Source organism: Balaenoptera acutorostrata, chromosome 2, assembly GCF_949987535.1.
Source record: "Balaenoptera acutorostrata chromosome 2, mBalAcu1.1, whole genome shotgun sequence".
Taxonomy (NCBI): Eukaryota; Metazoa; Chordata; class Mammalia; order Artiodactyla; family Balaenopteridae; genus Balaenoptera; species Balaenoptera acutorostrata.
In genome coordinates, this window is record NC_080065.1 from 166722704 (window position 1) to 166745740 (window position 23037).

General features: G+C 42.3%; 1 protein-coding gene across 5 annotated transcripts; it reads right to left on the minus strand.

The window, feature by feature from the left end:
• Positions 1–324: 324 nt before the first annotated feature.
• ZNF354A (zinc finger protein 354A) lies at positions 325–22457 on the minus strand. 5 transcript variants are annotated; one of them, XM_007169821.2, is made up of 5 exons: positions 22314–22457; positions 21179–21266; positions 16870–16996; positions 15847–15942; positions 325–2467 (listed from the first exon to the last, which is right to left on the minus strand). In XM_007169821.2, exons 2-5 carry the CDS (start codon positions 21209–21211, stop codon positions 903–905), a joined length of 1821 nt encoding a protein of 606 aa, XP_007169883.2. In that variant the 5' UTR covers positions 21212–21266; positions 22314–22457; the 3' UTR covers positions 325–902. The 5 variants fall into 5 exon arrangements, with proteins under 5 accessions (XP_007169883.2, XP_057397311.1, XP_007169884.2 ...); XM_057541328.1 differs by lacking the exon at positions 15847–15942; XM_007169822.2 differs by lacking the exon at positions 22314–22457 and having other exon boundaries at positions 21179–22306.
• Positions 22458–23037: the final 580 nt, after the last annotated feature.

The following is a 23037-nucleotide window of genomic DNA, read 5'->3' on the forward strand; positions in this document are numbered from 1 at the left end:
GAAAAACATACTCTTTATTTCATGAAGTGACTGATGTACCTTTCAATATTTTGGCACATATGCTAGATTCATTAAACTACTTTTGACAGCCCCTTCTATTGTGAATTTAGAATATGTGTTATTAAATATATATGTATAATATATATTAAATATACATTTAATAGCTTTAAACTTGAAAATCACTTATTTTTCCCTTTAATATACTTAAGATGACAGCTCACAGTATATAGCATGTATAATTTTATAATAAATGACTTCAGAGCAAAAAAAATAATTCTGAGAACAGAATTAAAAATTGGGTAGAAAATTTCCAATTCACAGCAATTACTAGAACAAAGGAAGAGAACAGGCTTTTATTTCTATTTTTAAATGAAATCCATACACAAAGTTTGACATCAAGTCAGGAAAAGGACAAACCCCAGAAAGTGAGAGGTAGTTTACAATTCAGTTTTATCTTTTATTTGGTCCTTTTCTCTAAAAATGTATAATTTCTTTGACCACATCTTTTATATACTATTACAATGTCAGTTACTTAAAAAAAAGTATTAACAGTTTACAGTTTAACAGGAAATCCAGTGCACACTTCCCCTCATCACCCAGATGTTTATAACAATTACATATGATATGCAGCATACGATGCTGTAAAGAAAACAATTATTTTACAAATGCCCAAAGTCAATGTCTCCAGTCAGGAATTCTTCATTTTAGGTTATTATAAAGTGTCTGATAGGATTGAACAATTTCCACTTTCCTCATTATCTATTACATAGGTTTATCCTTGGAATTTATTATTTGATGACTAAATCATAGAACAGCTTTTCATATCCATTACATTTATTACATTACTTTCATGTATTCTGATGAGCTTTGGTTTCAGAATTTCACACATGCAAACCTACTTTCTAGGGATTCTCTTCAATATGAATTCTATAATGATTAGTAAGGGATGACCTGTGATTGAAAAGTTTCCCACATGTATTACATTCATAGGGTTTCTCTCCAGTATGAATTCTCTGATGGGCAATACGTGATGAGCTTTGTCTAAAAGTTTTCCCACATGTATTACATTTGAAGGGTTTCTCTCCTGTATGAATCCTTCGATGTTGAATAAGAGCTGAACTTTGGCCAAAAGATATCCCACATTCTTCACATCGATATGGTTTCTCTCCTGTGTGAATTCTCTGATGATTACTAAGGGAAGAGTTACACCTGAATGTTTTCCCACACTCATTACATTTATAGGGTCTTTCTCCAGTATGCATTCTTTGATGTTGAATGAGAGCTGAACTTTGTCTGAAGGCTTTCCCACACACTTTACATTTACATGGTTTCTCTCCAGTATGAATTCTTTCATGAATAATAAGTGTTGAGTGGGAACTTAAGGCTTTACCACATTCATTACAATTATAAAACTTCTCACCAGTATGAATTATTCGGTGTCTGTTAAGTCGTGAAATAGAAGTGAAACCTTTTCCACATTCATTACATCTATAAGGTTTTTCTCCAGTGTGAATTCTTTCATGTTGAATAAGAGATGCACTCTGACTGAAGGCTCTCCCACATTCACTACATTTAAAAGGTTTCTCTCCTGTGTGAATTCTCTGATGATAACGAAGGGATGAACTAGACTTAAAGGTATTGCCACATTCATTACATAAATAGGACTTCTTTCTGGAATTCATTCTCTGACATCCAGGAAGGGATGTGTTGCAACTAGATGCCTTCCTACCTGGATTATATTTATAGGGGTTTTCTCCAGCATGGATTTTTTGATGTATAAAAAGGCCTGACCTTCTGCTGAAGGATTTACCACATTCTTTACATCTATAGGATTTCTCCACCGTGTGTGTTCTTAGGTGTTTATAAAGGGATGTACTGAGAGTGAAGGCTTTCCCACATTCTTTACATATATAGGGTTTCTCTCCAGTATGAGTTATTTGATGTTGAATAAGAGCTGAACTTTGGTTAAAGGCTTTCGAACAGTCTTTACATTTAAATAACTTCTCTCCACTATGGTTTTTCTCATGTTTACGAAGGGATGAAGTGTTAATGAAGGTTTTCTCACACATACTACATTTATAACGTTTCCCGGCTGTGTTGATTTTTTGTTGATTAAGTAAATTGGAATTCTGTTTGAAGCTGTTTCCTTGTATTTCACATTTTGGTGGGGATTTTTCTCTGGGAACCATCTGTTGCCTAACAAGGACTGACTTTGGGCTGAAGTTTTGGCCAAATTCAGTATTTTTATGTTTTCTTTCTATAGTGAGGATTTTTTTGTGAGTGACTGAAACTATCTGAACACTTTCTTTCTTCTTCTGCTTTTTCTCTAATCTGTCTTCATATTTGTAGGGTTTTTCTGATTTGAAGTCCCAGGGTCCATTCCTTTTGGATCTTTTCATTATCAGCTCCTGAAATGAAGAACCTTGCGTTTGAGTTGACTTTGTGGTTTTATAACTGTTCTTCCATCCTGGAAGGGAAAGAAAAAACTGGAGATGTTTCATGTGATACAGCATTTGGCTACTGAGACTAAATGTATAGACTGAATATTGATGGTATTTAAATAAGGTCTTGGTATCCGGCCAAAAATAGTAAGAAGAAAAACTTAAGAGATTTAAGTGGTACAGAGAAACAAGCAACAGGAGTTGAGAACAACAGGGTGGAGAAAAGATTAAACAAACCCATTTAAAGAGGGTGAGTGTAAGAGTGATGAGAAGAACTGGCTAATGGAAAATGGAGAAGAGGGATTCAAAGGGGAGCCATGAATTGGAAAAGGCGGCCTGGGATCAGAGTCCAAAGCCCATGACAGAATCCTAAATTATCTTCCTGACATTTTTCTTCTTTGTGTTATCATTCCTAATCTGGAAAGTCTTCATCCCTTTTCCCTCATGCCAAATTCCTTTGTATCCTTCAGAATTAGTTCAAAAGCTAACTCTGAGTCCTTTCTTAACTGTGAGTTTCCATAGTGCATTCCTCTTATTATAGGCACTCACCACAGTGTTTAAAAAATATATATATATATATTCTATATATGTAATTATACTTATCTATATCTAAATATTTTTCACTTTCTTTTTCTACCCTAATGTTCTCTGCAAGCAGATTAGCATGCCCTATTAACCTACAGATCTTCCTAATGGCATCTGAATTATACACAAAATGTTTGTTTTGTTAATCTTCCTTAATAACTTATATATACCTAATTTGAACAATGTCAAATAATCTCAATTATTTATATATTAATTTCACACACACACACACACACACAAACACACACACAGGATTCAAGCACTTGCATGAGAAGTTGCCTTCCAGGACAGTACATTATACAAGCAATGGGAGGGTTTCAGAGCCAGTTCAAACAGGAAGTAATTACTGAATTAATCTACAGAGGTGTCAACAGGTAGGCATGAAGCCAAAAGTTGCAAGATAAGAAAGCAGCCTTGCTCATTCATCAAGCAGGAGATGCTATGCAAGCAGCATAGGAAAGAGTCAAGGATCAGTAAGACAAGAATAAACATAAAAAGGTAAAAAGGGCTAACATGATAAGGTGGTAAAAAACAGAATTAAATTCAATAAATTTTAAAATTGGGTAAGGACACAATTCATTGAATATTAAATTCTGTCAGGGGAATAGGTATACATATAGTTTGGCATTTTCTCCTGGGCTAGAGTAACCATTTAAAGGGCTCCTTTGCAACTCACTGTATTTTGAGATTCCTATCTGACATTCACTTTCTCACCTGTATACAGATTCTCTCTGCTTGGTGAACATAATATATTCTGCTTTTCTCTTTTCTTCTACCAGTGTTAACTTCTCAGTTTCCTTCATGGGTAACTTTTTCTATTTCCATTTTAAAAATTGCTTTCCCTAGGGTTTGGGATTTTTTTCTCCCACTCTACACACCCTCTCTGACTAATTTTATATGCACCCATCTTTACTATTTTTTTTTAAGGCACTGATACTTGCCAAGCAGAGCAAGTGAGAATAACACTCATTTTAAAATACATATATAGATAAGTATCAATAAATCACTCATTAAATTAGGGACCACATCTTCTGGAAGAGCCCATAATGTGCATTTGTGTAATAGCTCTTTCTCACTTAGCCAATCACAAAACCTATCTGCTCTCTAATTTTTACTCTTTGTTGTAACAGAAAGAGGAGTTTTTTATTTTTTGTTCAACACCTTTTAATTTCCTTGTCCATCTAAGCCTTGCTTAAGTGATCCAAATTTCAGTAACATTATTTGGGCACAAGTGTGGGAGGCAGTGGTAAAAATGGAGTACTTTCCCTGTGAACATCAGTCATTAGTTCTAGGTTACTACACGAGCTGGGAAGAAGATAGCAAGATTCCAAAATTTTGGATTGTAGTTTATAAGGCAAAGTTAGAGACCCTGCCTTAGGTCTGTATGTAAAGACTGCAGTTTTACAACCAACAACTTTACTAGAGCCTGAGCACTGGGCTCGGGTACCTAAATGGTACTCTTTCTCATGCTTTACTGTTCCACCATAGTCTCCTAACTAGTCTTCCCACCTCAAATCTTGCTGTCAATTCAGTCTCCACGCTGTAGCCACAGTAATCTTTCTAAAATCCACATCTTACCATGTTGCAAACTTCTGTAAGATCCTCCAACTTATCTTCAATGATTTGTATATAAGTAAGGTCCAGAGTACTTAACATGGTCAACAAGGTGTTTCATGATCTGACCTTCATTCACCTCGGTACTCATTTCCCTCCTCTGGTTTCTTGCCAGGTATGCTGAACTGCATGCAGTTTCTGGAGCACTACATGTTTTTTTCTTATTTCGTTATCTCTGCATATGCTGGAGACATCCTTTCCACTCACAAATATTTATTAAGTGCCTACTATGGACCAGGTAATGTTCTAGGGAATGCAAAGAATGTGATGAGTAAGACAGAGTTCCAGTCTTTGAGGAGCTTATACCTTGGTTTTTTGTATGTGTATGTGTGTGTGTGTGTGTGTATGTGTGTATGATGGAGGGATGGACTGACATATAATAAGTAAACAAATAACAACCATATGGATGTGTGAAGCAAGAGCTTCCTGGGCAAAGGAAACAGCAAACACGAAAGTGTGGCGACTTCTGAGGAACAGCAAAGAGGCTGTGTGGCTAGAGTGCAGCGAGCAAAAGAGAAAATGGTAAATAACATTGGAGGAATAGGTAGAGGCAAGTCATATAAGGCCTCACAGGTCATGTAAGGACTCTGGAATTTTATTCTAAGTATGATGGGAAGTCACAAGGCAATTACATGCTCACTCAAGTTGGCTACTGTGTAGAGAACAGACTGTTGGGACACAAGTGGAAGCAGGGAGCAGGGAAGATTAGGAGGCTCCTGTAGTCAAGTAGGTGAGAAACGGGGTAGAGGTAATATGGTGACTACATCCTTATCACATACTAACAGAACTGGAATTGCTGGTGGACTGTATGTGGGGTGCTGAGAGGGAATAAAAGAGTTAGGGAGCACTCCTAGGTTTCCAGCCTGAAAACAATGAATGCTGGCACAAGCTACTGAGAAGGAGAAGACTAGGAAAAGGGCAAGTCTCAGGGGTTATTCTGTTTCAGATATGTTGGTTATGGCTGAGATGCCTTAAGAGACACTGATGAAGATACTGAAACATTCAGTTTTATGTATTATTTTGGAGATATTTTTAGATTATTTTGGAAAAGGTTAGAGCTACAGTCAGGTGTTTAGGAGTCATCAGTAGGTAAGTTTTATTTAAAGCTGAAGAACTGGGCTTCCCTGGTGGTACAGTGGTTAAGAATCCGCCTGCCAATGCAGGGGACATGGGTTTGAGTCCTGGTCCAGGAAGATCCCACATGCCGCGGAGCAACTAAGCCCGTGTGCCACAACTACTGAGCCTGCGCTCTGCAGCCCGTGATCCACAACTGCTGAGCCTGCGCACCTGGAGCCCGTGCTCCACGACAAGGGAAGCCACCACAATGAGAAGCTCGCGCACCGCAACGAAGAACAATCCCCGCTTGCCGCAACTAAGAGAAAGCCCGCGCGCAGCAACGAAGACCCAATGCAGCCAAAAAAAAAAAAAAAAAAAAAAAAAAGCTGAAGAACTGAAAAATCACTTAGGCACTGTAATACTAGAGGGCAAGAAAAGAAAAGCAGAAGAGTATGGTGGTCCAGAAGCCAAAGGAAGAAAGTACTCCAGGGAGGAGGCAATGATCAACTTTGTTAAACAATTTAAGAATTAAAAACTTAACCCTGATTGTGCCAAGATGGAGACTGCCTGGGATTTAATAACTGCTTTTCATGGAATAGTAAGGAAGAAAGCCCCACTGGAGTGCACAGAAGAAACAATGGGAGGTGAGAACATGGAGACATCAAGTATAGAAATGCTTTTGAAAAGTTTTGTTTAAAGGAGAATAGAGAAATAGGACATGGGGAGTTTTTATTTTTTAATGGAAGTAATTACAGCTACAAGGGTCCATACCAATACTGGGAATCTCACCTCAACTCTACTTCAAGTGCCAATGCCTTAGTCCAGAATGGGACTAATAAAACAGTCATGTTTCCCAATGAAGGGGACATGAGTCCTGGATTATGGACATCCTAACTGTTCTTTATGGTCTGCTTAAAGTTTTCCGTAGGTCTAAGATATGTCTCCTGAAGTGCAGTTCAACTTTTGCTCTCTCCCAGAATCAAGCCTGGGCCTGAGCTAACTCATGAACAAGGTTATGACTTAGGTCAGAAGTTTAGAGACCAGGTGATCTTGCCAATGACCACCACCCTGACTAGTTCCTGTCATTAGGTCTAGATTCTCCTCCCTTGGTGCTTATGAAACTCTGTGAGTCTCTCTTCAACCTTCTCTCCCTAGATGATTTCATCCACTCCCACACCTCCTATCTGAATGACTATCCTGACCCTCAAAACACTTTACAGAGGTATTTCCAGCTGCCTGCTAGACTCTTCATTTGAGTCTTTTTCTTCAAATTCAGCTTGTCCAAATCCGAATCCAGTGCATTCCTTTCAAACTCTTTTTTGTGTTTCTGAGTTCTGAATTATATCATAACTTCTTCAGCTCCTTTGCCATGAATTCTTAGTTTCATCTCAGAATCTTCTCTCCCCTGCATTCCAAGTCTAGTCAGTCATCAAATTCCCTTGAATCTCTTCACTAAGATGTCTCTAACAACCATCATTAATACATCCAAGTTCAGGATCTCCTTACTCAATAGTGACTATTGCTATTGACCTTCAATTTGATCCTTTGACCCGTTTCTCACCTTTCTAGTATTACTTCCCACCGAATTTAACCTTCTTACTATATAGAACTCCTCTTATTATTTCAAAAAGCATTGATTGCTCCTTATTGAATTCATTCATCAAATACTTTAAAAGCACCTACAATATGTCAGGCTCTATCCCAGGCATGTGATCCACAAGACATTCCAGATCTGGTAATGAAAGAAACAGTTAACGTCTTTAAGGAGTTCCCAGTTTGGCATTAGAGACAAAAAAGGAGAAGTGTGATAATTTATACAACAAAAACACAAGACAGAAATGGATGAAAATGTGAGCTTACAAAAAATTCCAAAGCTGGGAAGGCATACAAGTGGTGGCCAGAATTTGGGGGAAGAAATGTCTAAAATGAGATTTTAAAGGATTAGCCATAGATTAGATGGAGGGATAGTGTGAGGGCTAAAGGCAGCATCAAAATCTTTGAACCCAAGCCAACTTTCCAGACCTATATCCTTCCCACCTTATCCTACAGGTGGTCAGATTCAAAATTATTCCTATAAAAATGTCACATGCATTTGCAGTCTCATAAGGTTTTCTAGAGTCAGAGAATTGAAGGAGCTATATGCTGAGAATTACACACAACACCACGATGGGGGCAGAACTACACATCTGTAAATGTATTCCAGAATGCCTGTGTTGGTGAAAAAGAGAAATGCTGTTTTAGAAATTCTGTTGTTGGTAATTCTGAGTTTTAAAGCTTTTTATTATGGAAAATGTTCAGCATGTACAAAAGTAGTGAACTGTACAATGAATTGCCAAGCCAGCATCAACAATCACTAATGCTGTTTCATCTATTACCTTATTATGGGTTGAATTTCATCACCCAAAAAAGATATGTTGAAGTCCTAATTTCCAATAACTCAGAATATGACCTTATTTGGTAACAGTAACTTCGCAGATTCAATCAAGTTGAGATGAGGTGATTAGGGTAGGTCCTAATATGACTGGTGTCTTTATAAAAGGGAAATTTGGACACAGGCAAGCACAGAAAGACCATGTCAAGATACCCCAGGGGAACACCAAGTGACAAGAGAAGCAGAGACTGGAGTGATGCAGCTGCAAGCCAAGGAACAAGGACCACTGGCCACCTCCAGAAGGTAGGGAGAGGCAAGGAAGGATCCTACCTGGAGTTTCAGAGGGAGCATGGTCCCGCAAAACTGTGAGACAATAAATTTCTGTTGTTTAAAGCCACACAGTTTGTGGCACTTTGTTGGAGCAGGCTGAGAAAATTAATACAACTCCCTTACGTCTCTTTCATTAGCATATGCTAAAGTATGCTAATTCCATATTATATCATTTCATCAATAATATTTCAGAACACATTTCTCAAAGATAAGAACTCTACTTGTAAACATAACCACATATTATACCCACCAAAATCAACATTATTGTTTGAAGTTATTTTTGCCTGTAAGGAATTAATTACATGTTCTTCACCCAATTCCAATGTGGTGGTGGGGGGGGGGGCGGTTTCCACATCAATAATAAGCAATTCTTGGATACCAACTGGGTGTCCTACAATTCAACTCTGACATTATCTACTTGGAGATAGCATCATATCCCACAGGTCAAGGGTTCAGTCCTACAAGACTGCCCCCTGCCTCCCTCAGACACCAGTCACAAGCCCAGGTTATCATCTGTACTTCTGACCAACTGACTATAAATCAGAGCTTCCCAAGATCCCCTTCTTAGGTTTGGTTAATTTGCTACAGTGGCTCATGGAACTCAGAGAAACATTTTGCTTACTAGATCACCAGTTAATTATACGAGGATATAACTTGGGAACAGCCAGATGGAAGAGATGCACAGGGCAATGTATGGGGAAAGGGCATGGAACTTCTAAGCCCTCTCTAAGTACACCACTCTCCCCAGATCTCCACATATTCACCAACCCAGAAGCTTTCTGAATCTGTCCTTTTGGGTTTTTATGGAGGCTTCATTACACAGGCATGACTGATTAAATCATTGGCCACTGGCAACTGATTCAACCTCCAGTCCCCCTCCCCTCCTTGGAGGTCAAGGGGTGGTACTAAGTTTCAACCCTCTAATCACATGATTGGTCCTGGCAACCAGGCCCCATCCTAAGGTAGGGTCCAAAAGAAACCTCATTAACATAACAAAGACACCTTTGTGGCTCTCATCATCTAGGAATTCCCAGGGTTTTAGGAGCTCTGTACCAAATATATATTTCTTGTTATAGATCATAATATTTATATAAATCACTAAGGATCTTTATTCAAGCTGCTGTGATTTAAAAGCATTTGAGATAATTTTTCTCTGTGTGACTAAGCCAACAACCTGAAACACAATTAGGGTCATTTGTTTCATTTTGCTTTCAGTATTTATGGAACACTTTTTCATTTTTATTTAATCTTGTTTTATAATTTATAAAACATTTTTATGGTTCCGAAGTCAACATTATAAAAACGAGGTACCTTAAAAAAATTCTACATTCTATCTTTGTTCTCTCAATCCTTTTTCTTTTTCTTCCTTCACCTTATAGGTAACCATTTTTATAGATCTGTTTTATCCTTTTTTTTTTTTTTGGCTTCTCTATTTTTTTTTTTTTTAATATAAGCAACTATACACTTTTTCTTTTTTGGTATCTCCTCCTTTCTTTGATAAAAGTCCTACTCTCACTGTTCTGTTCTGCACTTTCCCCTACTTAGTAATATCACCCCACAGTGGAATTTACAGAGTTCTTCCTCATTCCTTTTTACAGTGAGAATTCCACTGTGAGAATGTCCCTCACCTTATTCAACCAGATTCCTTTGATGGACAGTTGGATTAACTCTAACTGTAATACACCAGGACATCATATGGGTACATGATAAAGGTACAGCTTTAAACCAATATCCATATTGCTAATTAGAAATCATAGCATTTATAAAATTCTAGCCCAAACTGGACCCACTGGGCTAAAATTATCCAAAGCCACGTACAACCAAAATCACCTCTTCTGCCAGCCAAGAGAGCCAGCCTCCTTAGAATGAGGAAGCTCTTTATGTACTGACATGGAAAGAGTTTCAATATATATCAAGTGAAAGGGGCAGAATAATGTGTGCTGTATAATATAATTTGAGTGGACAAAGGAAAAAAAAGAAATATTTGTTTATATTTGCATAGAAGAGCTCTCCAGCTACTGCCTCCTTGTCACATCTCACCTTGTCATATCCCACACGTATTCATCTCCTCCTGCTCACTCACCCCTCAAGGGCTCCATTCTGGCTTCTGTCCTTACCACTACTCTCTCTAAGGCAACCATGGCCTTCATGTGACAAAGGCAAGATGCTCTCTTCAGTCCCCACCTAACTTACCTCTCAGCAGCATCTGATAGTGATGCCTCATTTTCCTTCAGATGCTCACTACCCAAGCTACAGTGACCCTGAACTTGCCTCCAAATTCTTCTCATGTTCCACCAGCTTCAATCTCCTTTGCGGCTTTTCAATCTCCTTTGTGCGCTCATTTTCCTCTACCTGATCTTTAATCCTTGGAGTTCCATAGCGTTGAGTCCTAGGCTCCTGATTCTTTTCACTCTGTACCCTTTCCACAGGCCAGCTTCATCTATGAACATACTCTAGGCAAGACTTCTCTACTCTCCATACCTAATTATACAACACCACACTCAAAACAGCAACTTACATGTCTCAAAGACAGCTCAACTGAATTTATGATTATTTCCTCCCCCCAACCTGTATAACCTTTTTTTCTCTGTAATTGGCACCAGTTCTGAATCAAAACTTTAAAAGGCATCCTTCACACCTCTCCTTCCGCTAATCAATTACCAAGACTTGTTTATTCTGCCATCTAAATATGTCTCAAGTTCACCTACTTTTCCCTAGCTCTACTGATACCATCCTTTATGAGACTTGACTTCAATGACACTAGACTCCTGAGTTTCCTTCTATAGTACACCTTACCCTTGTCTTCCCTAAGGGGTTCATTTCTCTCTGCCTAGCCATGAAATGCCAGAGTTCCTCAAGATTGAGTCCTAGGCTCTTTCTTGCTCTTGCTGTACTCTGAATCCACTCCACAGGCTAACTCAAACTCAACCACTGTTTCAATTATCTTTAGTGACAGGGTCTCCCAAATTTACATTTAATGCCCAGGGTATATTATGAGGGGTGGAACTCCAAATCAAACAGGCTATTTGACATCTCCACTTGAATAACTGGGTCAACCAAAGACAACTTAATTTAATTCATCCAAAACCATATTTATACCATCCCCCAATCTGATCTCCTAGCACCACTATCTCAGTGAATGATATCACTGTCCATCCCAGAACAAGCCACAAACCAAGCACGCATCCTTGACAACTCCATCTCCTCTATCTTCCATATCTAAACCATCTCCAAGTCCTGTTGCTTTTATCTGCCAAATATCTCTGAACCTGAAACTGGTTCCCTTTTTTTCTGTCTCCATCACCACTACCTAACCAAGTCATTCATACATTCACTAACTGGAAGCTGACTCTGACCAGGCACTATTTTAGGTACTGGGGACATGGGAACAAATGAAACAGACAACCCAGCATGAGGGAATTTACAATCCAGAGGAAGAGCTGATAATAAATAAATATGTACTATTTTGCAGTAATAAGTACTCTGAGAGAAAATGAAGCATGATGAGGGGATAAAGAATGTGGAGGACAAAGGACAAAGGATGGGCTGTGTCTAATTGACAAAGTGCCATCTGAGCAGAAACCTGTATACTGTGAGGAAGTGAGTCAAGTGGGCTCCTGGCCGTCAGGAAGAAGAATGGTCCAGGAGAGGAAAAAGCAAGTGCAGAGGCCCTGAGGTGGGAGCCTGCTTGGCCTTCCTGATGAACTACAAGGAGGCCAGGGTGATTAGAGTTCTCCAATGAAGGGCAGAGAGGAAGGAGGTGAAAGCGAAGAGGTAGCTGGGGCCAGACCACAAAGGCCTCTGAGGGCCACGTTGGGGGCTTTGGATTGTGTTCTATGTGATAGAAGCCACTAGAGGTTTTTGAGCATAGGAGTGAGATGACCTGATCTATCTTTTAAATAGACCATTCTGGCAGCTACAAGGACAGTAGATGTTGGTGGCAGGAGAGGAGCGCAGGGGATGAGAACAAGACTAAATCAAACATAGTAAACAGGGCTACAGAGCATTTGGGCTCAACTTTCATCTTGTAAGAAATTCACTCTTTAACATCACTGCATGTTATTTCATCAGGCTGCCGCTATAACCCCTACAGCACCTTTCTGCAAATTAGAAAAAGACCCCTACTCTCTGTGCAGATGCAGCCCCAGCAAATCTCAGTGAGTGGAAGGCAGCCCACAAGCAACCCCTCAGCTGACCACCCTTCCAGGTTCAGTCTGCCCTGAATTCTTGCATAAATATAACAAAGGAAGAGAAAAAGACAAAGAAAGAAAAACACATTTTCATTGGAGGTAACTGTTTACCTAGATAATCCCTGGATTTTTAAATTTTTGAATAAAAGAATATTTTCATGTTAGGTGTAAACCAAACTCATGAGACATTCAAGTTGATTTAATCACATTATTCTTATTTTATATATATATATATATATATATATATATATATATATATATATATATATATATATATATATATATCTTATATACATAATATTCCAGAATAGTGATTAGACTTTGGACTCATTTCTTAAGTAAGAGACTCAGATGAGACGTGTACCCTTTGAGCCATTTCCTCCCATCTCTCAACATGAAACATACAGATCCAGGGATGACAGTTTGTTTTCCCTTTTTGTCTTGTTTTTCCTACTTGTGAGTAGTTTTGACGTGAAAATAATATTTTTAAAGCACATTTGGAGGCAATTAGAGGTTCTAGGAGTCCTACCCTGGAAGCATAAGCTCTTCCGTCACTGGCTGTTCAAAGGGTCGGTTTTTGGTTCTGGTCTAGAGTTAATGATCAAGGTGCTTCCAAGAACATCCAGGTCCTTCACCTGAGCTCACAGGGAAGTGAGCTCCCCTTGGAAGGGAAACTGTTCTGAGGGCACTTTAGTCCAGGCAGATGGGAGACTCGCTAGGGGTGCAGGAGAGACACCACCACAGGCCAGCACTCCCAGGACGCTCCATCTGACTGTCACCTTTGACCAAAGAGAGCAGGTTCATCCCATCAAGAGAAACGCGCACACCGGTTGGCTCTGATGTCCTTACTTCCTCCAGACACCCACTCAGAGTTTTCCTTCAGGGACAGCTTCCCAAACCTGAGAAGGACTTGACATCACCACTAGGTGTCTTCAGGGTCTCTCTGGACAGCTTTCAACTCCAGTCATACTTTCTATTCAGTTTAATACAACTAACACTTCACTCAGGAAGGGGGACTCCTCATGGATCAGAGGCTCCCGAGGCGAATGGAAAGGGAACAATTCTTCCGTCTCTTCCTCTGATCTTCCATGCCAGACTCAGTCCACACCTGACGCCCCTCCTAAACTCCCCACTGGTTCCCTGCTGCCTGCGTTCTCTGTTTACTTTGTGGTGGTATCTAGCAGTTCCCACAAACTTAGAATATTTCTCCCAAGTGACAAAAGATATAAGGAGAGATAAGTGTGGTTCCCACCTCAAAAGATCTCACCTTATACAGGGAAGAATGAGCTCTACTAAAGGTGTGGGGGCTTTAGGGATTGAGACAGCCTGTCCCACAGCCCTTCTGCTGGGCCTGCATTGTGAGGGGTCATCACTGACTCGTCTGGACCCGACAGCAACCTCAGACAAGTCCTACCAAGTCTATGCCAGGTGGCTCCACATTGGTCGCAGGCTGATCCTTGCAGAATATAAACCTGGGCCCGTGGCCAGGGTACTTCAACTCCTCAGAGGCTGTGCCTGGCTCTCAGGTCCCTGCCCCCCCTCTCCCTGCTCCCGTCTCCACACACCGGCTTCCTTTGTCTGGACTCTCGGACATGCTCTTCCTGAGCCTGAACGCTTCTCACAACGTGGGATCCGGCCCTTCCTCGGGAAGCCTTGCCCACAGCATCCCTCCTGTTCCACGTTCTCACAGAACCTGCAGCTCTTCCCCAGAGGTCTTCACCAGAGTCTGTCATTCCACAGCCCTGTGTGCGCTTAGCCTTCCCCTCCATTGAGCTCCGCCAGGGCAGGACCTGTGTCCTTCTGTCCAAGGTTGCACTGCTGTTTATCACGGGACAGGAAAGCAGTGGGCGAGGGTTAGAACCTGGCTCCCCCAGAGCCCTGGCCTCCCCAATTCAACAGCTCTCAGTCCTCAACTTCCATGACAGCCAAATCTGCCATTTTTCTCCTCTGGTGACTTCTTCTCAGGCTCAGCCACAGATTCTTCCTTCTTAACCCACCTCATAAACACTGAGGTTTGCTGGACTCTGTCCTCTCCTCCGTTCCCTCATCTTCTCAGCTCAAGGCTTCAAATGCCACCTTTGCACTGATGGCTCCCTGACCTCCCTGTTGAGTTCTGACCCTGTTTACCTTCTACAGCTGTCCACTGGCGACCTCTACCCATATTTCACTCACATCTCAAATGAAACCCATCCCACACCGAACCTGTCCTATACCCTTAATGAAGGGACCTCTCCTCTTTCCTGAACTCACTGCACATGCCTTCCTCCAGGTAACGTCTTGCCTACATTATGCAATAATGTCCAGAAGGTTCCCACCTCTAGTTTTTCCTCACTTCAAATCTAAGACCAACAGTGTTTCCAAAGTGACCATTCTTATTTAATTGAAATTGCGTAATAAGGACTTCATGAATATATTCTCTGTGAAAATTTTAATAACATTGCATGTAACTGAAGTCCCCTTTCATCAATACTCATTCTCGATCCCAATCCAAATGTAACTAGTTACCAGCTTAGGTGTCCCCCGACCTTTCTCTCGGCACTTACACGCATATTATGCATATAGACAAACACCCACGTAATTTTCTTTACACATAAATGGCGACATGTCATAATCATGCACCGTAACTTGCTTTAGCCCTTCACATAGCTTGGAGCTCCGCCCACACCAGTGCTGCTGCTTTCTGACTGTGGTGCTGTGTGCCAGTGTAGGGACCCACCTCAGCTTCTTTAGCCTTTACTGAAGGACGTTTAAAGTATCTCAGACTCAGACTATTTTTTCTAAAATATCAACAACCATACAACTCTTCTGCTTGAAACTCTTGAATTATTTCCAGTCATCCATGGACAGTTCCCATCCCTAAGAACTGTACCAAAGCACTTCATAGTGTGGCTCCCATCTGGCTTTCTAATCTCATTTCCTTCCTCATCTCTTTCTTTTCCCATATACCCTGAGCTTCAGGCTGAATGAATTATCTGCAGTTCCTTAAATGCACTAAGTTTGCTGAATGAATGCATTACAATGTAGCCCTCCTCTGAAACAACAGGAACAAAGAAACAACAAGAAAAAAGATCCTGAGAGATTCACCTGTGCAGTAATTATCAGAGAAGAAGAGGAAGCTTGTGACTCGGGGCCTTAGCGTCCCTTCTCCACAACTTCTTGAGGACTGAGAACCTGCAGAAATTTCCCTGACCAACATCTCCGAGTTGCACATGCACTCATTTACCAGACTGCTGCCTGCAGAGATTCCCCACCCACTCACCTAGAGAGGAGCCTCCAGGGCTTTCTTTCTCTACCTTCCAGGGATCTTCTCCTTGCTGCAACAGGGAGATCACCTTTGGTTTGGAAAATGGGAGTCCTGCTCATAGACCAAAAAGAAGAAAAAAAAAGAAAAAAAAGACTTGATTTTGCCTTGACACAAAGAGGTATCTGAGATCTGAGTGGAAAACTCAAAGGATGATACAGAGAACTTCTGTGGGATGCTCAAGTTGTGCCCCCACAATGTGAGGGGTGTGTTAGGGTAAAGGCAAGGGGCAATGTAACATTTAGTTGTATGTTAGTTAAGTATGATAAACATGCAGCCTTGATTAACAGGGTGCTAATAGTTTTCTATACAAGAGGGAATATGTATACACTGTTAAATGTATGTTAAATGTACAGACTAAATTAATATTTGTAACAGGCATCTGTGGAAAGGATTATGTACCAAGTGGCTTGTTTAAAATGAGAAAACACTATCTGACTCCCTTTGAAAGACGGCAGCAGCCAGCAAACTATGGGTCATAGGCCAAACTAGGCCACTGTCTGTTTATGCATGGCCCTTGAGCAAAGAATGGTTGAAAAAAAAAGAAAAGGAATATGTTACAGAGACTATATGTGGCCCACAAAGCTGAAAATATTTACTCCCTGGCCCTTTACAGAAAAAGTTTGTTGACCCCTGTAAAAGAGAATTGAAAAAAGCCAGTGCTGGGTCAAAGAAGAAGGTTGAGGGATGCTATCTGTTAGGAGGTGAGCAAACACATCATAGTTCAATCATAGTGGGAAAATGTTGCCTGCAGTGAGGGAATTTCTAATGTGCAGCCCTGTAGATTGTCCCATCCATGGGGCAATTCCATACCTACGAGGGAGAAAAAGGTTTTCAGGTTTATTTAGGGAGATCCAGTTTGTATAGTGCTAAGGCAAAACTCAGCTAAAGTTTTTAATGACCCAGGGCTTTTATCCAGGAAATCAGATGCTGAGGTATCCCAATTTCTGAATTCTGTATCTACAGGGGAAATTTCCTTACCCAATGAGACAAGGTTACTATAGTTCTCCAGCATCACATCTTGGTACAAGTTTCTCTGAGAAGGAGCCAGCTTTCTCCACTCATCCCGCGTAAAGAGCACAGCCACATCTTCGAAGGTCACTGACACCTGTAGAGACAAGCATCCCAGCTCACCCAGGACCACCCATCACACAGGGTGAAGAAGGTGGCAGTGGGGAGGAGACGGGCTACCATGAAATGCTTCTATATTATTCTAGGTTCTGAAGGTTCCAGGTCATTTGTTTAATGAACAATTGACCAATGACAAATATATATTGAGTAGCATGAAGTATGAACCAGGCCCCAAGTTAACTGCTACAAGAGATGTGTGGAGGTATTAAGGCCATTAGTGGAAGTGTTAATTAGAATAATCTTCCTGTTGGCAATTTGATAACATACATTACAAGCTTTAAAATGTGCATACTCTTTAACTCTCCAATTACTATATTTGTTTGATAATGAACAGTGAACAAAAATGCACATGCAAGGACATTTATCATGGTGTTAGTAACAGCAAAGAAATGGAAACAACCTAAATAATCACCAAGGGAGACTAGTTTAAATAACTTAAGGCACTCTGTGCTCCCTAAAGCTTGAGGACAGTAATAATGGAAATTAAAATAGCTATAATTTATTGAATGCTTTTTTCAGGCTAAGTACTATTCTTAGAGCTTTATATTAACCTTTAGTGTATATCTTTATTTTATCTTCACAACAACCCTATGAAGAAGGTACGATTATTGTGTCCATTTTACACAAGAGAAAACAAAGAGAAATTTATCCAAGTCACACAGCTGGTATGAAGGAAAAACTCACTCCTCCTGCATGTCTCCTCTACTCTTTTTTTTTTTTTTTTTAAATTAATTAATTAATTTATTTTTGGCTGTGTTGGGTCTTCGTTTCTGTGTGAGGGCTTTCTCTAGTTGTGGCAAGTGGGGTCCACTCTTCATCGCGGTGCGCGGGCCTCTCATTATCGTGGCCTCTCTTGTTGCGGAGCACAGGCTCCAGACACGCAGGCTCAGTAGTTGTGGCTCACGGGCCTAGTTGCTCCGCGGCATGTGGGATCTTCCCAGACCAGGGCTCGAACCCGTGTCCCCTGCACTGGCAGGCAGACTCTCAACCACTGCGCCACCAGGGAAGCCCCTCCTCTACTCTTAATACAACACTACTTCACTTCTGACACCAGATGTGGGGGGTTTTCCACACACCAAGCAATTGTGGGACACGAGCTGGGTGTCCTACAATTAAACTCAATTCTGACACCTGAAGATAGTGTTAGATTCCCACAAGACTGGCCCCGTTTCAATGTCAATCACAAGTCCAGGTTGTTACCTGTACTGCTGACTGACTGGCTATAAATTGGAGGTTTCTACAACCCTCTCCTCAGGTTTGATTAATTTGCCAGAGTGGCTCACAGAACTCAGGAAAACATTTACTTACTAGATTATTGGTTTATTATAAAAGAAGATATAGGAACTGGCAGATGAAAGAGAGGCACAGGGAAGGGGTGCACAGCTTCCATGCTCTCTCGGGATTCACCATTCTCCCCGACTCTCTACATGTTCACCAACCTGGAAGAACTCTGAACCCTTTTGGGTTTTTATGGAGGTTCATTACACAGGCATGATTGATTAAATCACTGACCATTGGCGACTGACTGAACTTTCATCTCCTAGGGTGGCGGCAGATGGATAAGAGGGGGTATCGGGGGGCAGGACTGAAAATTCCAACACTTTAATCAAGGTTGGTTCCCCTGGCAATTAGCCCGCATCCTTAGGTGGGGTACAAAAGTCACCTCATCAACATAAACTCTGGTGTGGATACAAAACACACCCATTTTGCCTTCATTGCTCTGAAGTAATTTCAGGGATAAAAATCATATATTACTAACCACTTAGGAAATCACAAGGGTTTTGGAAGTTATGTGCCAGGAACAGGGACAAAGACCAAATATATATTTCATATTATAAATCACAATATCACAGCTGGTCAGTGGTAGAGGTAGAATTCCAATCCAAGCAACTGCCTCTCAACGCCTATCTCATAGGGTTAAGAAATAAATGATAATCCATACAATGGAGATAAAGAGTAGTGATGGTAGCACAACGCTGTGAACGTACTTAATGCCAATATACTCAAAAATGGTTAAAGTGGTAAATTTAATCTTATGTATATTTTATCAAAATAAAAAGTTAAAATGATAAAATAAAAAATACATATATACATATGTACACATGTACATAAATAAATAATAAATAAGTAAAGGTGCATAGAAAATTATTCTGAGGGCTGCATACCAAAGGTATGACCATGATTATCTCAAGATGTTGGGGTAAGAGTGATTTTACTTTCTTTTTTATTCTCTGAAATTTTTAACATTAACATGCAGTGCATGTATAATAAGATAATTTATTGGCACACGGCGGGGAATACAAGAAATGATCTTTGCCCTCAAAAGAATTTACAATCCAACTGGCAGACAAGAAAAACACATGAAACAATTTGAACAAGAAAAGTGTCGCTGGACAGGACCATATACCATTTCCTAGTCAATCCTCATTTTAGAGATGAGAAACACAAGGTCCAGGGCAGTTAAGACACCAGGTCACATACTTTATCAATGGTAGAGACAAGACAATAATTGAAGTTTTCTTTTAACCCAGCACTTGGTGGGTACATTCTCTCTCTGGTCTTAAAGGTCCTGTCACTGAGTTTTACACACAAGTCCACATAGTACTGATGTATCGGCAGCAGGTGAGGTTAGGGAGAAATGTCACATAGGATTCACAAGCAGGGATGGAGAAGATTCTGGGTAAGAGAGAAGCCTGGCTCTGTTGGAATGGAATGGGAAAGGCTTAGAAAAAAGTAGCCCAAATATGCAGAGGCAGGTCCTAGCCACAGTCTCAGAAGATCAACCACTACCACATTTCATGGGTCCAAAAGATACACAATATCACATTGCAGAGAACTCTGGTAATTTGGGGGCCAGGCCTGCCCTGTGTTCTGAAAGATGTACCAGAGGAAAGGCTGGATGATAACTAACATGAACTTAGAGGCCAGACATACCTGGGTTTGATTTCAGGTTACCTGACTTCATTGAGCCTCAGTTTCAAGTGTAAAATGGGGGTAATAACTTCTGCTTCGCTATGAGAGTGAGAACAAAGGTAAAGCCCTCAGGATATTCCCCAGCAACGTTAACTATTGTTGTTAGATGAGGATGAGTAAAGGAAGGACACTGTACAGTCATTTCTATCTACCAACAGTAGATAGATAGACATCATGAACTAGAATAATATCGTTTAGCTACCACAACCACCATATATTGAACATCTACTATGTGCCCGGCCCTGATCCGAACGCTTTCCATGTACTAACTCCCAGGATCCTCTCATTTACCCTATGAGGTAGGCCCGGTTGTTGTATTCATTTTACAGGTGAAGAAACTGAGGCACAGAGAGGTGGAGTTATTTGCTCAAGACCCATTAACAGCAACAGAGGAGATGGGCACAAACTCGGCCATCTGGCTCAAAAGCCCCACTGAGTAATTACCGTATACACTGCCTCTCCACTACCAATACCCCATGAAACTCTCACTGCTGCTTCCTGAGGAGTCTTCTCTCCGCTCTCGGAGTCAAGAGACCTCTCCATCTATGTCCCCATCAACATGGCTATCCTTTGTTCACACAGTGGCTCACCTGGATGGGGTCCCACCCTCATTCTCACAACATGAAGATGAAAATGGCAGGTCAAGATCAGTTTTCAAGAGAGTGACAGAAGCAAGGCACATGATCCAGAAAGTTAAGAGGGAGAAAAAACTAAAAACTATGGACTGAGAAAAGCCTGGCGAAGGTATCATGAGTATTTCTCAGGGGTGGAAAGAAAAAGAAAAGCATTCCGGCCAAGGGTAGGGAGGGGGACATGAGTGAGCAAAGGAGGCAGGCCAGAAAGGAACTCTGCCAAGTGCGCATGTTTGTTTGTTCTGACCCCAAGTGGTATAAGACATGTGGCATCTTACCTATCAATTCAGTAATCATACAGTGAATTGAGATTAATGAATAAAAGAGTGTCAATTAGAAAAAAAAAAGAGAAACACAGGACATGGATTGGGGGGTTGGAGGCAAGCATTCCCTATGCAATCCACCATCCACCAGGGTGGACCAACTCTTCAAAGGGAGAAGGACATGGGCTCCAAACCCTGGCGAAGACTGTATTGGGGAGAAAACTTCAGTTTAAGGGTAAAAAACCCAAAAAACCAATCTGTCTCTAAGACCTGAGATGGCAATGAACTCACCTGAGACCTTGCTTCCCTCTGTTCAGTAGCCATGTCCTCTTTCTGGGCAGTTTCCCCTTAGGATGGGAGAAGTCTCCAGAAGCCAGATCTGAGAGAAGAAAAAGGGAGCCAGGAGGAAGCCCCTTCTGCTTTCCACCCCTCAGAATCAGCAGCTCTGAAACCTTTACACCACTTGAGAATGATGCCAAGTTCCCTCAGAGAAGGAAGTCATAAGGAACGAGGAGTAGACAGGACCAGAGAGAAGGGCTGGGTCATCCTGGTCCAGGCCCAGCTCTTTCCCTGGCTCAGAGGAAGAGGTCCTAGGACTCCATCAGCAGTAGCAGCAACTCCCTGAGCCTCACCGCGTGCCAGGCACTACCTACCAATACATCATCGAGTCCCACAGCACAGTTGGCACTGTCAGCACCCCATTTTATAGATCAGGAAACTCAGGGCAGAGTGGGAGCAACTTGCCCCAGTCCACACAGCCAGGAAGGGTGGCACCAGGATTCCAAGCACCGCGGGCTCCAGAGCACCTGCTCTAACCTCCCTGCATGCATGTGACAACTTTTCTCCACCTCAAGCCTTCCCACCCAATTCCTCCCCCTCCTGTCAAGGAAACAATTTCCAGATTTCTAGAGAAAGCTGCTTCGGAAAGGGCTCTCCTATGGCGGGGAGGGGGCTGTTGTCTTGAGAAAAGGGCACAGAAAACCAAAGACCTGGGTTCCAGTCCTGGCTCTGCTACTGGGGGAAGCCGGCGACTCACTTCTCGCGCAAAACAAGCCTGTCACTCGGGAGTGCAGGGGTGATGGTAAAGGGAGGAAATAATTTTCTCACGTTCACTGCCGGCCCGAAACAAATTCAAATGCCGGCAGGCGCTGGGCAGGTAGCGCGCTGGGAACTGGTCGGGAAGAAGCAGGTGGGTGGCTGGGTGCAGCCAATGGGGACGAAGTGCCCGAGCTGTCTCGTTCAGGGGCACGTCTGTGGCACGGCTGGGGGCAGCAGGCGGACAGAGCCAGGGGTGCCCGGCTCTCGGCCCGCCGGCGCCCACAAAGGCCCGGCTCGCGTCTCTTGGGCCTGTGCCCCATGCCCCGGCGACGCATCCTCCCGAAGCCTGGTCCTCCCTCCCGCATCCTGCCTAGCCCCCGCCGCTCACCTCGCCCAGGCCTCGGGGGTTCCGCGGGCCGCAGGCTGGAGGCTCCGGAACTGCCACGGCCGGACAGCAGCTTCCGCTGGAGACTCCCCGCGGTGCCGCCTGGACGGCTCTCTGGCTGGTAATCAGCTCACGCCAGCGGCAAACGCCCGACGGCCCACGTAGGTCCGGGAGGGGCGGGGCAGGGACGGTCGCGAGCCCCTCTGGGAAATGTAGTCCACGCGAGAACAAAAGATTCTGGGAAATGTAGTTCTTCGAGCTTGTGTGAGAGGAGAGCCCTGGCTGAGCCTATCACTTGTCCAGACCCCATTCTGGGTTCGTGGTCGCGCTCCCTGGGCTGCTGGCTCCTGGGTTCGCGGTTCTTCCAGGAGGAAACAGAGGTTCCTACAGGGCAGTGACTTGTAGCTCTGCATCTGCGTAAATGATAGCAAGGCAAGTAGACAACCGCCAAGAACAAACCTATTTGCCCTTAAGTCATTCAACAAGAGTGTATGGAGGAGTTCCCTGGTGCCGCAGTGGTTGAGAATCCGCCTGCCAATTCAGGGCACACGGGTTCGAGTCCTGGTCCCTGAAGATCCCACATGCCTTGGAGCAACTAAGCCTGTGTGCCAGAACCGCTGAGCCTGCGCTTTAGAGCCGGCGAGCCACAGCTACTGAGCCCACGTGCCACAACTACTGAAGCCTGCGCGCCTAGAGCCCATGCTCGGCAAGAAAGAGAAGCCACCGC

Excerpts from the sequence above, each read along its gene's own strand:
- ZNF354A (XM_007169821.2), bottom strand. The coding sequence starts at position 21,211 with ATGGCTACTGAACAGAGGGAAGCAAGGTCTCAG. Across the intron at positions 16,997-21,178 it reads AGAGGGAAGCAAGGTCTCAG|GTGTCAGTGACCTTCGAAGA; the intron begins GTGAGTTCATTG and ends TTGTCTCTACAG. Across the intron at positions 2,468-15,846 it reads CCCTGGAGGCTCCTCTCTAG|GATGGAAGAACAGTTATAAA; the intron begins GTGAGTGGGTGG and ends TTTCCCTTCCAG.